We start from the raw sequence: 15,981 nt of genomic DNA, 5'->3' as shown, positions 1-15,981 counted from the left end.
CCTATTTTGGTCCTATGTTGGTTCCCCAGCTGTCAGACTGGGGTCCATGAGTTCCCACTTGCTCAGGTCAGGTGTTTCTGTGGGTTTTCCCAGTATAGTCTTGACCCCTTTGTTAGTCACCCCTCCCTCTCTGAAACTGGATTCCACAGATCAAAACCAAGAGAACCAATGATTCACATCAAACAAAAAACACTGGATATTGAGACTTTAGTTGGCTATAAGAATGCTGTATTAGTTACTTTTCTGTTGCAGTGATAAACAGCATGACCAAGGAGGCGTTTATTTGGGCTTACTCTCCCAGAAGGCTAGGAGTCCATCATAGCCGCAAGCAAACAGTGGAAACAGAAGCTGAGAACTCTTGAACTGCAAGCACAAAACAAAGAGAAAAACTGGAAAAACTCAAAGCCTACCTCTGGTGGCATGCTTTCTCTGAGAAGACTACAACAGTTAAACTTCTCCAAACAGCACCAGAAACTAGGGACCAAGGACTCAAATGCATGAGCCTGTGAGGGTCATTTTTGTTTTGTTTTGTGTTGTCAATCTGACACAAGCTAGAGTTATCTGAGAAGAGAACCTCAATTGAGATAATGCCTTTATCAGACTGTCTGGAAGCAAGTCTGGAGGTCGTTTCTGGATAAATGACTGATAGGGGAGGGCCAAGTCCACTGGGGAAGGGGAGGGTGTGGTGCTACTCATACACAGACACATGCTTGGAGATAGAAACCATTGTGGTGGGAATAGGAACCATAATATTTGGGTGACTTCATGTGACATACTTGTTTCCTGAGGACCTGCTCCAGCCAGATCACAGATATACCACTTCAATTTGTTGGACAGTTGCTGTGCACACCTGATTTTATGGTTTGGTAGCTGAGAGAATACCCTGTTCATAAAGGGCAGCTAAGGTTGCAGGGTAACCTGGTGGTCCCTGGCCAAACGTTCAGTTTTCACTAAGGCCCCACTAATAGGCCACAAGCTGTGTGTGTCTCCAAAGAACATCTATCTGTCGATGGCCTTGTTCTGAAACCCTATGGGCCTCTGCTGTGATTCACCTGCTGGTTCATGGGGTATGCCCTAGAGGTCGGGTGGCTGAGGAAGAGAATGGACACAGCTCACTGATGGTTCTTCACACAGTGCAGCACCAGAAGTGGGTGGCTGCGGCATTACCGTTCTTTTCTGGGAAAATCCTGAAAGACTACAGAGGAGGAAAATGGTCACAGTAGGTAAACCTTCAGGCCATGCACACAGTCCTGGATTCATCTGGAAGGAGAAGTGGCCAGATGAGCAGTTGTTCACTAATTCGTAGCTAGTGGATTGGCTGGATAGCCAGAGATTGGAAGGAGCCTGATTGGAGAACTGGTGAGAAGGACATCTGGGGAAGAAGCACGTGGCTAGATCTCTCCAAATGGGCAAAGGATGTGAAGATGCTTGTGTGCCATTGTAAATGCTCACCAGAGTAACTTCAGAAGAGGAAGAGTTTAATAACCAAGTAGACAGGATGACCCCTTCTGTTGACAGCCAGCCTCTTTCCCTAGTCATGCCTGTCATTGCTCAATGGGTCCACAAACAAAGTGGCAATGGTGGCAGAGATGGAAATTATACTTGGGCTCAACAATATAGACTCCCACTCATTGAGGCTGATCAGGCTACAGCTGCTGCTGAGTGCCAGATCTACCAGCAGCAGAGGTCAATATTGAATACCCAACATAACACTATTCCCCAGGGTAACCATCCAGTAACCTGATGCCAAGTTGATTACAATGGGCCACTTCTTTGTCCTTACTGAAATAGACTGTGGAAGCCACTTCACAGCTATGGAAATGTGGCAGTGAGCTCATGTCCACGTAATCCACTGATGTGACCACTGCCCCCACCATCCTGAAGCAACTGGCTTGACTGAGTGGCAGAATAGAATATACTTCAGTTACTGAGGGACCCAGACTCAAGACAGAGTAACTACTGAATTCTCAGCTTCTCAGGTATGACTTAGCTGTTGCTACTATTTTAAAGATGACTTAATAAATTCTGAGATAAATTCTGAAAATGTTTTCTACCCCTTCGTTCTGTTCCTCCAGAAAACGCTGAGTGAAATCAATTGTGCACCAGGTTCATGGGATATGGGTGTGACAGACCTAACCATGCTTTGGGGAGGATTTTAGAAGGACACTGGAACTTTGGAGACCAGTGTAGACATGGAGCCCAGTTTATAAAGTTTCAAAGATGAATCTGAGAGTCAGTTTGTCAGTTACGGCTAAAGAATCATCTGTGATTAACAAGAGACAAGTACCACTAACTAAAGTGAAGCCTTTGCTGGAACAGACTGGTCAGCTGGAGCTGGACTATCAGCTGTGTCTAACAAGAGCTCGCATCACTGAGGCACAATCTTGAGAAGTGCTTCCACAGGGACAGCACACAGAAGCCTCGGTCCAGAGAGGCACAAGGCTGTACTTCACACTGAACTTCCATAATGTGTAAGAATCTCCAAAGTGAGTCAGGGTTTTGAAGTCATGAGAAGCGTGAGAGAGCAGCAGAGGTTTGGACCCAGGAGAGGCACTGGTGATGGTGCATGGAGAGAAATCAAGGCTTGGAACCATGTGTCAGAGTCAGAGTCCCTGAAGAGAGCCAGCAGAGCTACTGGTGAAGGTCCGACCCAGTTGCAGTAAAGACTGCAGCATTTTGGAGATGCCAATGCCATGGGAAGGTCACCAAAGACAGCAGCAGCTGCTAGTAGAGCCAGTCTGAGCCTGTGAGTGGAGCTCAGCATGCTGTGAATAGCAGGGCTTTAGGGGTGGAGCTTCCCACGCCCTTTAAAATCATGAATGAATCCCTAAAGTCTGATGCTGAGCTTTTTACAAGGCTGGACTTTGGTTTTCCTATAACTTGTGTCCTTCTTCTTGCCTCTTGGAGTAAGAAATAAGTAGCTTAAACCCAATCAAGAGACTTTGGCTGATTTAGAAAGATGAATGTAACTGGGTGTTGGTGACACACACCAGTACTCAGGAAGCAGAGGTAGGTGGATCTCTGTGAGTTTGAGGTCAGCCTGGTCTACAGAGAGAGTTCCAGGACAGCCTCGAAAACAATACAGAGAAACCCTGACTTAAAAAAAAAAAAAAGAAAGAAAGAAAGAAAAGGAAAGAAAGATGAGTGTAAACATACATGTGACTATAATCAAGCATTTACAGCACCTTTTAGTCTAACTTCTGAGACCTTTGTAGAAACTGTGGTCTAAATGACGATGGACCCCAAAGGCTCCTATACTTAGTTCCTAGCTGTTGGAACTGTCCTGAAAAGGATTAGGAGATGTGACCTTGTTAAAAGTTGGTGTGTCGCTGGGAATGGGCTTTGAAGTTTCAGAACCAAGGTTGGCTGCCCCAGTTGCACAGGTTGTACACACATAAGCAGAGGCATGTGGCCAGGAAATACACTGGAGTGTATGCTTTCTCCCAATTAAACAAAGGCAGGATGTACATAGCCTTGTGGGTTTTGCCTGATTAATATAATTTGCAGCCATTCTCTGGGAATCCCAGGTATGGATGTGGCCAGTGTCCATGTTCTTGGCCAGTATTTAGTAAAGTTTGCTTCAAAATTGACCCCAAAAATTGTGGAAGTAGTCTTATTATTGCCCAGTTGGATTAACAGATGGCCATACAGTCTAAAACTGTAAACAAGCCCCTGATTTCAATTAAATGCCTTCCAAGTTGCCTTGGTCAGGATGTCTCTTCACAGCAATAGAACAGTAACTAAGACAGACATCAACCAAATTTTTTTTTTTGGTTTTTCAAGACAGGGTTTCTCTGTGTTGTTTTGGAAGCTGTCCTAGAACTCGCTCTGTAGACCAGGATGGTCTCGAACTCACAGAGATCTGCCTGCCTCTGCCTCCCGAGTGCTGGGATTAAAGGCGTGTGGCACCAATGCCCGGCTGCATCAACCAATTTTTTTTTTTTTTGGTTTTTCGAAACAGGGTTTCTCTGTGGCTTTGGAGGCTGTCCTGGAACTCGCTCTGTAGACCAGGCTGGCCTCGAACTCACAGAGATCTGCCTGCCTCTGCCTCCCGAGTGCTGGGATTAAAGGCGTGCGCCACCAACACCTGGCTAATCAAATCTTAACATGTTTACTTTTGGGGATCAATAATCAAAATAGTATTGAACTCTGCTTCTCAGAGTTGCCAACTGGTCCCAAATATTGGCCATTACTTTTTTAGCTTATTCATTTGTAATGAGACATTATACTAAGATTACAGAGACTGTAGACACAGGCATAATCCAAAATAACTCAAGAGTACATTCACCTAATCTAAGATTCTGAACAGAGCTTAGTCTATCACTCTTTTCAGTACGTATCTTATAGCCCTTATGCTGGCTGAACATATAAAATTATTTTAAAAGGCAATTCCTATTCTGACATATCATGGTTAACCCCTGTAGAGAAGGGGTACCTAGTATGACCTGGAAGCAAGCACAGACACACACAAAAAAATTTTCTAATTCCTTTATTTTCAGGCTAAGCAACAAAGAGATGAGCTGGCCCGCAGAATCAAGAGATTTCCAAGCTTTCCAAACTAGCACCAATGCATTACATGTAGAATAGGCAAACGCAGAGTTAAAAACAAAAGGCAAGGAATACATGTTTCTGGTTTTTTACTACGGTAATCAAAGGTTAAGGCACCAACAAGGAAATGACAATTAAGAGTCAAAGAATGATGAAAATCTAGTACATCAAGTAAGTTACTTAAAATGTGGGTAGATGATATAGGTTTGATAATATAGAGTCTGATACACTTTCCAAATAGTAGATATGGGGCCAGAAATAAAATTATATTCATAAAGGACATTCCTTGAGCAATCATGGAAATGTAGATGGGGTCTTTGGATTGGACAGCATTATTATATTAACGTTAATGTTCCAGTTTTAAGGGTTGCATTGTGGTTATATGGCAGAATGTTCTCAATATATACTGAAGAATTTAGAAGTGGCAAGACAAGCTGGGCGGTGGTGGCGCACGCCTTTAATCCCAGCACTTGGGAGGCAGAGGCAGGCAGATCTCTGTGAGTTCGAGGTCTGGCTGGTCGGACAGCCTCCAAAACAATACAGAGAAACCCTGTCTCGTAAAACCAAAAAAAAAAAAAAATTGTCTTCAATTTAGTCTCAAATGGTTCCAAAAAAAGTAAAAATAGTCAGAAAGAGAAGTATCAGCCAAATGTGGTAAACTGTTAAAAATAGGGAATCCAGATGAAAAGTACACAGGAGTCATTCGTACTGTCAGTTAGTCCCCACAAGGGCAGGGTCGGCAACCACCGAGGCAGTGACCATCATCACCCACTGCCAGCTGCATTTCTAGCTTCAGCTATGGGATGCATACCCCTTCAAAGTACCAGATCGTCAGTCCCTCTATTGCTCTTGCTCCTCTTGCTTTCTTGTCTGTCTGTCTGCCTCTCTCATGTCCCCACTCCAAGTCAGCCTCTGGCTTTCACTTCTCCCTCCCCCAATAAACCCCTTACACTAGCTCTGTTGCATGTGATGTGTTCTCTCGGAAACTTACCTTGGCAGGGCCCACTGTAGGTACCCTCTTCACAGTTTTTTTTGTCCTGTCACCATCTGCTACTCTGTGTGTGTGTGTGTGTGTGTGTGTGTGTGTGTGTGTGTGTGTGTGTGTGTTTGCATGCACACATGAACCAGATAAAACTAGGGTCAGGCACCATCCATCCAGCTACAGAGAAGCCCTCATCCCTGCTGAGAAAGGCTGTGATTCCGACAATCCTACAACACACTGGGAGGTAGAGACAAAAGAGTCACCAGAAGCCCATGGACCAGTCAGCCTAGAGTACCCAACACCAACACCACAGAACCAGTGAGAGCCTGCGAAACCAGGTGGAAGGGAGAACTGATTCTCAAAAGTAGTCATGTGTCTCCATACATACTACATCAAGTGAGGACATGACCACTCCGAGGTATGGTTGAGGAGAAGATTTTTACTGTAGATATGAGGGGAAACACAGCCAGAAGCACCTGAAAGAATCTAGAGCAGAAGAGAGGACCAAGAGAGAGGGGGCCAAGAGTGCACACAGCAAGAATGGCAAAGTTATATATGAAGGAGAAGCTGGGGGAAGAAAACACTTGATCTGGAGAAGTGTAGGGTAGAGTGGGGTGAGAACTGAGAGGGCCCTGCGTAGTGAGATAAGCCAAGACAAATCTAAAACAAGCAGGGTAAGAATTAAATGTGGGCCGAAAGCACACTTACAAAATCACTAGAAAGGAAGGTGGTTGCTGGTTTTTAGCCATTGATTGCTGAAGTACTGATTCTATGAATGAATATCTCAACTGAATCAATGCCATGCTATCCTAAAATAAGATATCAAAACAGACGCTTCTGTGAAAGTAAATAGAACTGCTACCTTTGGCCATTTGGGATTGAGGAGTCGGGCTTTGATTGCATCATCCAATGCCTTGTGGTACTGCTGGGTTTTCATGTAGGCTGCAGATCTATTGCTATATAAAATGCAGTTCTGAGGGTCAACTGCCAGGGCTTCATTATACAAAACAATAGCTGTGTGGAAGTCTCCATCATGACAGGCCTGGTTGCTCTGACGGACTTTCTCAACAAATTCAGCTTTGCTCAGTGCTGGTTCATCAGGACTTCTCTGGGCAATAGTCTTCGCACCAAAGAGAGGAATCTATAAAGAAATTGTCATAAGTTCAAACAGTCCACACAGATCGCTGAGGCCTGAAGTTCAAGTCAGGTATCTTTCTTGATCTCTCTCTCTCTCTGCATTACTCACTGCAGTAAATTGTCTTTCTGAATCTGGAGTTAACCAATTCTACTTCTCAAAGTTGACACTAAGCTTTCCTTGAAACAGTTAACGGTACCTTAAATGGACACATACAGGAGGCTAACACACTATCCAAGAAAGCATGAAGACTGGAGTTTGGATCTCTAAAACCCACGTAAAAAAACCTTGGCAGGTGTGGTGGCCACCAGTAATCTTCATATTCAGGAGGCAGGGACAGGATCCCCAGAGCAAACTGCCTAAATAGATAAGTAAAATTGGTTTTTAGGATCTCTCTAGTCTTATCTGGCCTTGAACTCACAGAGATCTGCCCATTTCTACCTCCTGAAAGCTAGGATTAAAGGTGTATGCCATCTCATCCAGCAGGCTATCATATTTTAGAAGTATGTACTTTTCTCATTTTATAGGAGGTTACAATTAAGAGACTGCACTGAGACTCAGAAGAGATTTTACTTTTAAATTTTCTCCAATCAGTATTTGTATTGATTATTTGGGAATTTCATATCATACATCCTGATCACACTCCCCAGTCCTCCCAGGTCCACCCAACCCTTGAGACCTCTCCCCAAAATAGAGAGTTTTAAAAAAAGAAAGAAAACAAAGACTTTACTTTTGAAACAGTGCTGTGGTAGGATACTATTTTAATGTATGTGACTTTTGTTTATGCTGCTTTTGTTTAACTCTGTGAAGCTGTGATTCTTTGCCTGTCTAAAACACCTGATGATCCTAATAAAGAACTGAACTGCCAATAGCAAGGCAGGAACAAGGATAGGAGGGGCTGGCAGGCAGAGAGTATAAATAGAAGGAGAAACAAGGAAGAGAAGAGCAAAGAGAGAACAAAAGAGGAGGAATCCATCCACACAGCAATCCACAGAGAGGGAGAACCATGGAAGAGGTTGATTGTTTGGAGAACATGTTGTCCTATCTACTTAATTACTGAACTGTTCCCCTGCTGAAGTTATACTGCAATGAACATTTACAAGGGACACAAGTATCTTCATATCCTTTGCCTATTTAGAGAGATCTAGCCACAAACTTCTTCCTCAAGTCTTTCTCACCAAATCCCAATCATGATGTTTCCAAGTTCCTGACCAGAGCCAAACCATTAGCTACAGCCCATGAATCATGAAATAGTCACATATCTGGCCATTTCTCCTTCCAAGCAGAATGTACAATTATGTGCACTGTCTGAAGTTCTGCCCACTATAAAGATTTCCCTCTGCATTCTTTCATGATTGTCCTGGAAATAGGCTATAATGCTGCACTTGTCCACTTCTAGATGATGCTTGCAGTGTCCATATGGTGGTTTGAAGGAGAATGGTTCCATAGGCTCATATATTTGAATGCTTGGTCCTCGGTTGGTGGAACTGTTTAGGAAGGATTAGGAGGTGTGTCTTTCTTGGAGGTTTATCACTGTGGGTGGGCTTGGAAGTTTCAAAAGCCCATGCCACTCCCACTAAACTCTCTACCTCATGCTTATGGATCAGATGTTAGCTCTCAGCTGCTACTCCAGTGTCATGCCCGCCTACCTGCTGCCATGCTTCCCACCATGATGGTCATGGACTCTACTACCCTCTGCAACCATGAGTTCCAAATTGTCTTCTTTTATAAATTGCCTTAGTTATTGTGCTTTATCATAGGAATCAAAAAAATGATTAAGACAGTACAGAACCAACAGTAAAGGAAACCCTAGTAGTCTTATCTTCCTCAGTCAACTGGTCATACAGCATACTACATGAGGCCATGGTTGCATACTTAGAAGTAGACAGCATCACAACTGGAATAGACACCTTAGGCCTTTGGGCCTCTTCATGTGACTTGTTTGTGCCCTCAGGACCTGCTAGCACATGATACTGTGATTGGTTGATAATGGATTGTTCCTGTCAAACAGGACCCCCTCATCAATTACATCCCTATCAGCTTTCTGTTTTCAATGGTTTTCTTCACTACTTAAGCTTTTCTTTAATTCCTTTTCACAAGTTGGAAGCTTAGCTGGGTGGGGTCTTGCCCTGAAGTCACCACTCCCTTTATTCCATTTAGCAACTTGCTTTTCTTTGTTCTGTTTATCTCCTTTAGCACAGCACTCAGTTCAATTACACTTCCTTGTGCTCCCTTTTCTCCTCAAACTCTACATTTTTTATTTTTCCTTGTTCAGCTTGTTCCTTTTCATTATAGATCTGCATAAGCCTGGCCACTAATAAAACCACATGACACAGTCAATGCTGTTAATCCAAAACTCTTCAATTTACTCCACGCAGATTTTTTTGGATGAGGGCAGGAAACAGCCACATTCTTCACCAAAATAGCACAAGAACATCTCTAGGCCATCTACTAATATTCTTCTCCTCTGAAACCAATTGATCTGGCCATTAAAATCTACATCACTCCCAGCACCACTGTCTTTGCTGCTATTAGTATGGTCCATTAAGCCCCACTTAAATTTTTCAACTGCTTTTCTAACCCAAAGTCCCAAAGACCACATTTCACCAAGAGATATGATCAGGCCTGTCATAGCAATACCACAGTCCCCAATACTAACTTTTGTCTTAGTCCATTTTCTATTGCTGTGAAGATACTACAGAAATTCTTATACAAAAAAAACATTTAATTGGGACTGGCTTATGGGTTCAGAAGTTTAGTCTACTATCATCATGGCAGAAAGCATGGCAGCATGCAGGCAAGACATGGTAATAGAGAATGAGCCAAGAGTCTACATCCATATCACCAGGCAGCAGGGAGAGACATCGAGCCTGGCTTGAGCATTTGAAACCTCAATACCCACCCCAGTAACACATTCCCACCAACAAGGCCACCCCTACTCTAACAAGGCCATCCCTTCTAATGGTGCCACTGTCTGGTAAACAAGCATTTAAGTCTATGAGCCTAGGGAGGCCATTCTTATCCAAACCACCACTCTTCCGATGTGCATATGCACTACCAAGAAGTCCAAATGGCTGCAACTTCAATTGAAATAATATGCCTCCCCAGTGAGTAATCACTCCAGTCACTTGAACATGAAGGAAAAGTTCTTCACTAAATCACAAAGACAACTGGAGCTAATGCCCAAATAATTTGGTCTTAGATAGAAATTTTTACTGACTTATATACACCTGGTCATATTTCCATCTGGCAGAATTGAGCTTTTCTCAAGAAGAGAACTGAGGGCTTTATGGCAGGCCAGGAACAAATACTAGTTATGCCCTGTACTGCCCCCTTGAGCATGTCAGTGGCACATTCTTTGAGATGAGTGGCACATTCTTTGAGATGAGTCTAACAGCTAGTCAATCTTAGTGAACAAACATTTGCATCCTAGTATTGCAAATTTAACAGGCCTGGTTAGCATACTATTTATCTTTGGTGTATTTGTGGGACAGCACCCCACCCAACTAAATTGTACTTTCTGTGATTCAATGTCTCCTAAGCCCATCTATTAACAAATCCTTTATAACATTAATTCTATTGTTTTGAGTTTCTTCTGTATCACTACTTCCTGTTCACTTGATCCAATCAACATAATGTCATCAATACAGAAGGACACCATGACATCTTGTGGAAAAGACAAATGATCAAGATCCCTTCAAACTAAGTTATGAAACAGGACTGGAGAATTAATATTCCTTGATGTAAAACAATAAATGTGCACTGCTGGCCTCACCAGCTGAAAGCAAATTGTTTTTGTGGTCCTTATGGATAGGTATTAACAAAAAGGCATTTGTTAGATCAGTAACTGCATTCCATGTACCAGTGGATATATTAATGTGCTCAAGTAAGAACCCCACATTCACTATAGCAGCTGCAACCTGGAGTCACTGATGACTGTTTTCAACAGTCAACTGTCACGATGCAGCTGTCATCTGCACAGGCCAAAAAGAGTTAAAGGAAGATGTGATAAGAACCACTTCAAGTCCTTGATGATGGCACTAATTTCTGTAATCTATCCATGGATCCATACTGGTTTCAGCTCACTACTTTCCTTAGTAGAGGCAAAATCAATGAGTCAGGGAACCAATATTGGGATCTTCTAACCAGGTATGGAAAGACCTTAACAGGCTGAGGAGTTTGAACACTCCAATTCTGAAGGGTTTTTCTCACCTGAGGAAGTTGTCTCTCCACCTGTAGCACAGGATACAACCCCACCTCCAGCCCCAGCATTGCCCTCTCTACCCTTGCCTAAGGGAATTATTAACCCTATATTGTATAACCAACAATGACCTTCCCTGAAAGACATATCAAACAATACTGATATCCTTGGTGTCATTAATTGTTGCCTTTAGACCTACAACCAGACTTAAGGTTAAACAGGTTCTTAGAGGTGACATAAAAAGTGATCTATCACTAAAGAACTTAATAATATTCACTAATTTATTCAAGAAAGCTGGGACAGCTGGGCCGTGATGGCGCACGCCTTTAATCCCAGCACTCGGGAGGCAGAGGCAGGCGGATCTCTGTGAGTTTGAGGCCGGGCTGGGCCAGCAGCCTCCAAAACAATACAGAGAAACCCTGTCTCGTAAAACCAAAAAAAGAAAGAAAGAAAGCTGGGACTTGGGGCTGGAGAGATGGCTCAGTGATTAAGAGCACTGGCTGCTCTTCCAGAGGTCCTGAGTTCAATTCCCAGCAACCACATGGTGGCTCACAACCATCTATAATGAGATCTGGTGCCCTCTTCTGGCATAAAGGCAAAAAAATATATAAAAAATCTTAAAAAAAAAAGTATGGGACTAAATTTTAAGGGTATAATGGTGGATGGAACATTAAACTGATCAGCCTGAGTTTATCAATGAGCCCACAAGTGGAGATTCCGGGTTCTGTGGTGTGATATTTTCTTTGTGTTCTGACAAATAAAGTTTGCTTGGAGTGGGGGGAGAATTTTAAAAAAGGGGGGCCCGAGCTGTGGTAGCGCACGCCTTTAATCCCAGCACTCGGGAGGCAGAGACAGGTGGATCTCTGTGTGTTCGAGGCCAGCCTGGTCTACAGATCAAGTTCCAGGACAGCCTCTAAAACAATACAAAGAAAAACCCTGTCTCGAAAAAAAAAAAGAGGGGGAGCTGTCGCCATGTGATTCCCGGGAAGAGGGGACACAAATCTGTGTTCTCAGGAAGATAAGTCCTTATAAAAATATATATTGGTGATTATGGGTCAATAATTAAGTCAGAGCTAGCCAATGAGAAACAATAACAAATGGCCAACAGCTTATAATTAATATAGTGTGTTATTTGGGGGTTCAGACAGCTCAGCAGGGCCCAAGCAGCTGTAGAGAAAACTATACATTACAGGGGGTAGTGTAGCCACTAGTTAACCAGAGAAGTCCGGAGGACTGTACAGAGAGGAGACAGGAAGTGATAAGGCGGGGCAGAGAAAGGATCTCCGCCTTTTTGGACAGAGGAAGGAGAGAGATAGGAAGCAACTGGTGGTTGCTCCCGGTTCTCTGATCTTTCACCACAATAATTGACTTCCAATTATTTTATTGATAAGATTAATTAGATTAACACTTCAAGGTACAACATGGAGCTTTCACAGTTCAAAAAAAAAAAAGCAGGCATTGGTGATACATGCCTTTAATTCCAGCACTCAGGAGGCAGAGGCAGGTGGATCTCTGTGAGTTCAAGGCCAGCCTGGTCCACAGAGCCAGTTTCAGGACAGGCTACAAAACAATACAGAGAAACCAAAAAAAAAAAAAAAAAGTGCCAAAAGTTACTTTGGTTTGTTGGCTGAAGTATCTGTCAAAAGAAAGAACTAGGGACTCCTGATATCCCTTGACCCAGTGTTGATGAAGGGACTTCAAGGCTGATGGAAACTGAAATGTTGAAGCAGATCCACTGTAAAGTCCAATGCCCCACAATGGTGGGGTCCAGGAGACATGCTCTTAACTAATGTATGACATAAAATGGCGAGGGGCACCAACTCGTTTGAAGGGCTTTGTCACTGGTACCAGATCTTAGAGTCAAAGAAGCTACTGCCCAACTGGATGAATTACATGTAAAGGGTTTAACTGGGCCCCAGGGTAGCAGCACTGAATTGCCTATGACATTGTGAGCACCTTTACCATAATAAGCAGTACAGGCAAAGCAACAATATGATGGCCCAATACACAATGGGTAGCACAGGCAATGTGTATAATGGCTTGACACATAGGGATCTTTAGTATTGGCTAATCAACCATAGTGTCTCCAGTAACAAAATAGATAAGAAAACTACTACATTTGTATTTGGTCTGTATAAGCAGAAAAACACTAGAACAAGTGATAAAAAGAATACATTGGGTCATATCTATAGGGAATCCAAGACTGTCAACCAATTTCCAGACACTTTATGTACCCAGAACCTCTTGAATAAAGGGGAGGCCAGGTTTTCTCCCCCTTATTTTTTAAGAGACTTCTCACTGAACCTAAAGTCCACTGTTCAGATGGGCTGGCTGCCTAGTGATAACCAAGGGTCCACCTGTCTCCACCACCTCCTAACGCCCAGTTCTGGGGTTACAGGCCCATACCACCTGGTCCAATTTTATCGGGGAGTTGAGGGGTGGACACTTTACCCAACAAGCCATCTCCCTAACCCCTAGACAGTTTGCTCTTTTTAAACATATCCATTCAAATAACAAAACAACACATTTAGAGATTACACAATTTTATTTTTCAGTCTCTCTTCTCCAGATACAATCTCAGCCCCAATAGTCCTTTCTTATACTTGAATTCTCTATTTCTTGAAAAACCCTACTGAAGAGAAATCAACTAAATGAAATACAACTACACGGAGGAAAAAGAAATCATAGCATCAAGCAACTGTAGTACTGGCAACAAGGAAAAAAAAACAGAAACAAAAACACAAAAAACCTTCGAAACAGCAACTGCCAACTTTCCTGAATAAATAATTCAGATTTCCTTGGATGAAAGTGTAAATACTGGTGATGAAGAGATGACTCCGTGATTAAAGGCACTGACTACTCTTGAAGTGTTAATGGAGTTCCATTTTCGGCCCCCAGTTCATGGCTCATAACCATGTGTAACTCAAGTGGGATCCAAAGCCCATTTCTGGCTTCTGCTGCCCGCATATATGTGCAAACAAAACATTCAAATATTTTTTTTAGGTTACCTGTCTCAAAAGAAAAAAAATCCTAGAGGACTGTCTTCAAATGAAATAGTGCATTTTAAAAATTCTGAATGTTTTAAACTTATTTTATTCCTTGTGGGGAGGGCATACCTGTGAGGAGGTCAAAAAACAACTTGCCACAGTCCTTTGTCTCCTACTGTGTGGGTCCCAGGGATCCAACTCAGATGCCTGGGCATGATGGCAGATAACTTTACCCATTGAGACATATCCCTGACGCTAAGAATTAAATTTAATCTAGCCAGAATATACAGAAATGATCCTTTATAATCAATATGTACCTTTTTTTTCACTAACACTGGGAACATCATCTTATAAACAGTCACAAAAGTTAACCTGTAAGCTGAGAAAAATCATGAATGAAATAAAGCTGACAGCTCGGAAGGCAGAGGCAAGAGGATCTCTGTGAGTTCGAGGCCAGTCTGGTCTCAGAGCAACTTCCAGGGCAGCCTCCAAAACAATACAGAGAAACCCTGTCTCGGAAAAAAAAAAAAAGAAGAAGGAGAAGGAGAAGGAGAAGGAGAAGGAGAAGGAGAAGGAGAAGGAGAAGGAGAAGGAGAAGGAGAAGGAGAAGGAGAAGGAGAAGGAGAAGGAGAAGGAGAAGGAGAAGGAGAAGGAGAAGAAGAAGAAGAAGAAGAAGAAGGAAAGAAAGAAAGAAAGAAAGAAAGAAAGAAAGAAAGAAAGAAAGAAAGCTGACAGATATTTATCTCAAAAGGCACCTCAAGTTATCTCAAGAGTTCCTAGGTTGCAACTCCAGGGTCATTCAGTTCTACAGATATTTACTAAACATCTGCTACATGCTAGGCACCGTGCAGAAGTAAAAACAGAGCAAACTCCTCCAGTCACAACTTCGAGAGCTTGATGAAAATTCAAAAACTCTCCTCTGCATTGAGAAACCAGTTCGTGCATGCAACTCTTGGCGCAGTGTGTGGCCTATATTTTAATTTAATAAAGTATTCCAGATTATTTCTATGCCCTGGCTAGTTAGTGGCTGGGGGGCTGGTGGTAAAAGTCCAGGGAGAAAGGTTGCCCCAGCCAGGCAAAGTAAATTTTGCTCAGCATCCTTCAGTCTGACAGACACACCCAAACAACTGGTGGACCTCAAGCTTTCCAGTCTCTGTCGGCGATGAGGCACTAACCACCCTGTCGCCTTCTGGAAACGGAAAGCCCACTCCCTACCGACACCTGGGATGCAATGGCAACACCTGAGCATCCCTGCGGCTGCCTGCAGCCACGGTGGGCTCGGGTACCCCGCCCCCCACGCCCATCCCGTCCGGTCCCGGCCCGCTGCGAGGGGGCGGGGTCGAGGAAGAGGTGGTGCGAACAGGAGGTGCCCGTGGCATTCCAAGCCCCTCGCGCGGGCGCCCGCACCCGTGGAAACTGAGGCAGGCAGGCAGATGGCGGGACGGGTCTGCCTAATGGTTCGCGGCGGGGCTCGAACCCCGAAGAGTCACGCGGGGGCCCCTCGGCCTCCAAGTCAGTCGTCAGGCGCCGAGGCCCGGCCCGGCTCTCACCGACGGAGTTTCACAAAGAAAGTCTCCCGGCCCGCGCCCCGCTCACACTCACCGGCGCCGGCGGAGACTCAGGCTCCCGCCGCCTGCGGCTCCGCGCCGAGGCCGGCTCGGGCGCCAGCGTCAGCGTCTGTTCCATCCCCGCGGGGCCCCTTCGGCGTCCGCCTAGAGCTAACGGTCCCGCCAGCTAGGCGCGCGCCCCGCTCCCGCGCGCCATGTTCCCGCCGTGCCGCGCGCCGCCGAGCGCCCCCTCAACGCGCACGCGCCCGCCCGCCGGCCGAGCCAGTTCGCACCGCGCAAGTGCGTGCCCAGCTCGAGCCCTCCCGACGCGGGGGTCGCTGTTCCCGGCTCTGAGCATTCCCCCGCCGCACTGCGGACCACCCGGAGGGCACCACGCGAGGCCCAGCGAGGGAAAGCGCACCAGCCTAGGTGACACGGTGAATGCTGGCGTGCAAGGCCCGCGTGAGCGCTCTCCCTTGTCTGGTTAGGATGGAATCTGCAGAAGCCCACCTCCTGCATCCTGGTCCTCACTAGCTGGTTCTCTAGAGGCGAGACCTAGTGTTATGAGTATAGAGAAAAAG

At 44.6% G+C, this 15,981-nt stretch overlaps 1 protein-coding gene across 4 annotated transcripts in view; it reads right to left on the bottom strand.

Moving 5' to 3' along the window:
- Window positions 1-15,643, bottom strand: part of Ttc28 (tetratricopeptide repeat domain 28) — a 392,524-nt gene extending 376,881 nt beyond the window's left edge. For all 4 annotated transcript variants that reach the window (XM_021236097.2, XM_021236098.2, XM_005085316.4 and 1 more), the window contains exons 1-2: window positions 15,456-15,643; window positions 6,393-6,671 (exon numbers count right to left, since the gene is read on the bottom strand). In XM_021236097.2, the coding sequence (XP_021091756.1) occupies window positions 6,393-6,671; window positions 15,456-15,539 (363 nt within the window). In that variant the 5' untranslated portion in view covers window positions 15,540-15,643. The remainder of the gene's footprint in view (window positions 1-6,392; window positions 6,672-15,455) is intronic.
- Window positions 15,644-15,981: the final 338 nt, after the last annotated feature.

This window comes from Mesocricetus auratus, unplaced genomic scaffold (genome assembly GCF_017639785.1).
Source record: "Mesocricetus auratus isolate SY011 unplaced genomic scaffold, BCM_Maur_2.0 Super-Scaffold_100025, whole genome shotgun sequence".
Taxonomy (NCBI): domain Eukaryota; kingdom Metazoa; phylum Chordata; class Mammalia; order Rodentia; family Cricetidae; genus Mesocricetus; species Mesocricetus auratus.
This window is presented reverse-complemented; position numbering and strand designations above follow the sequence as displayed.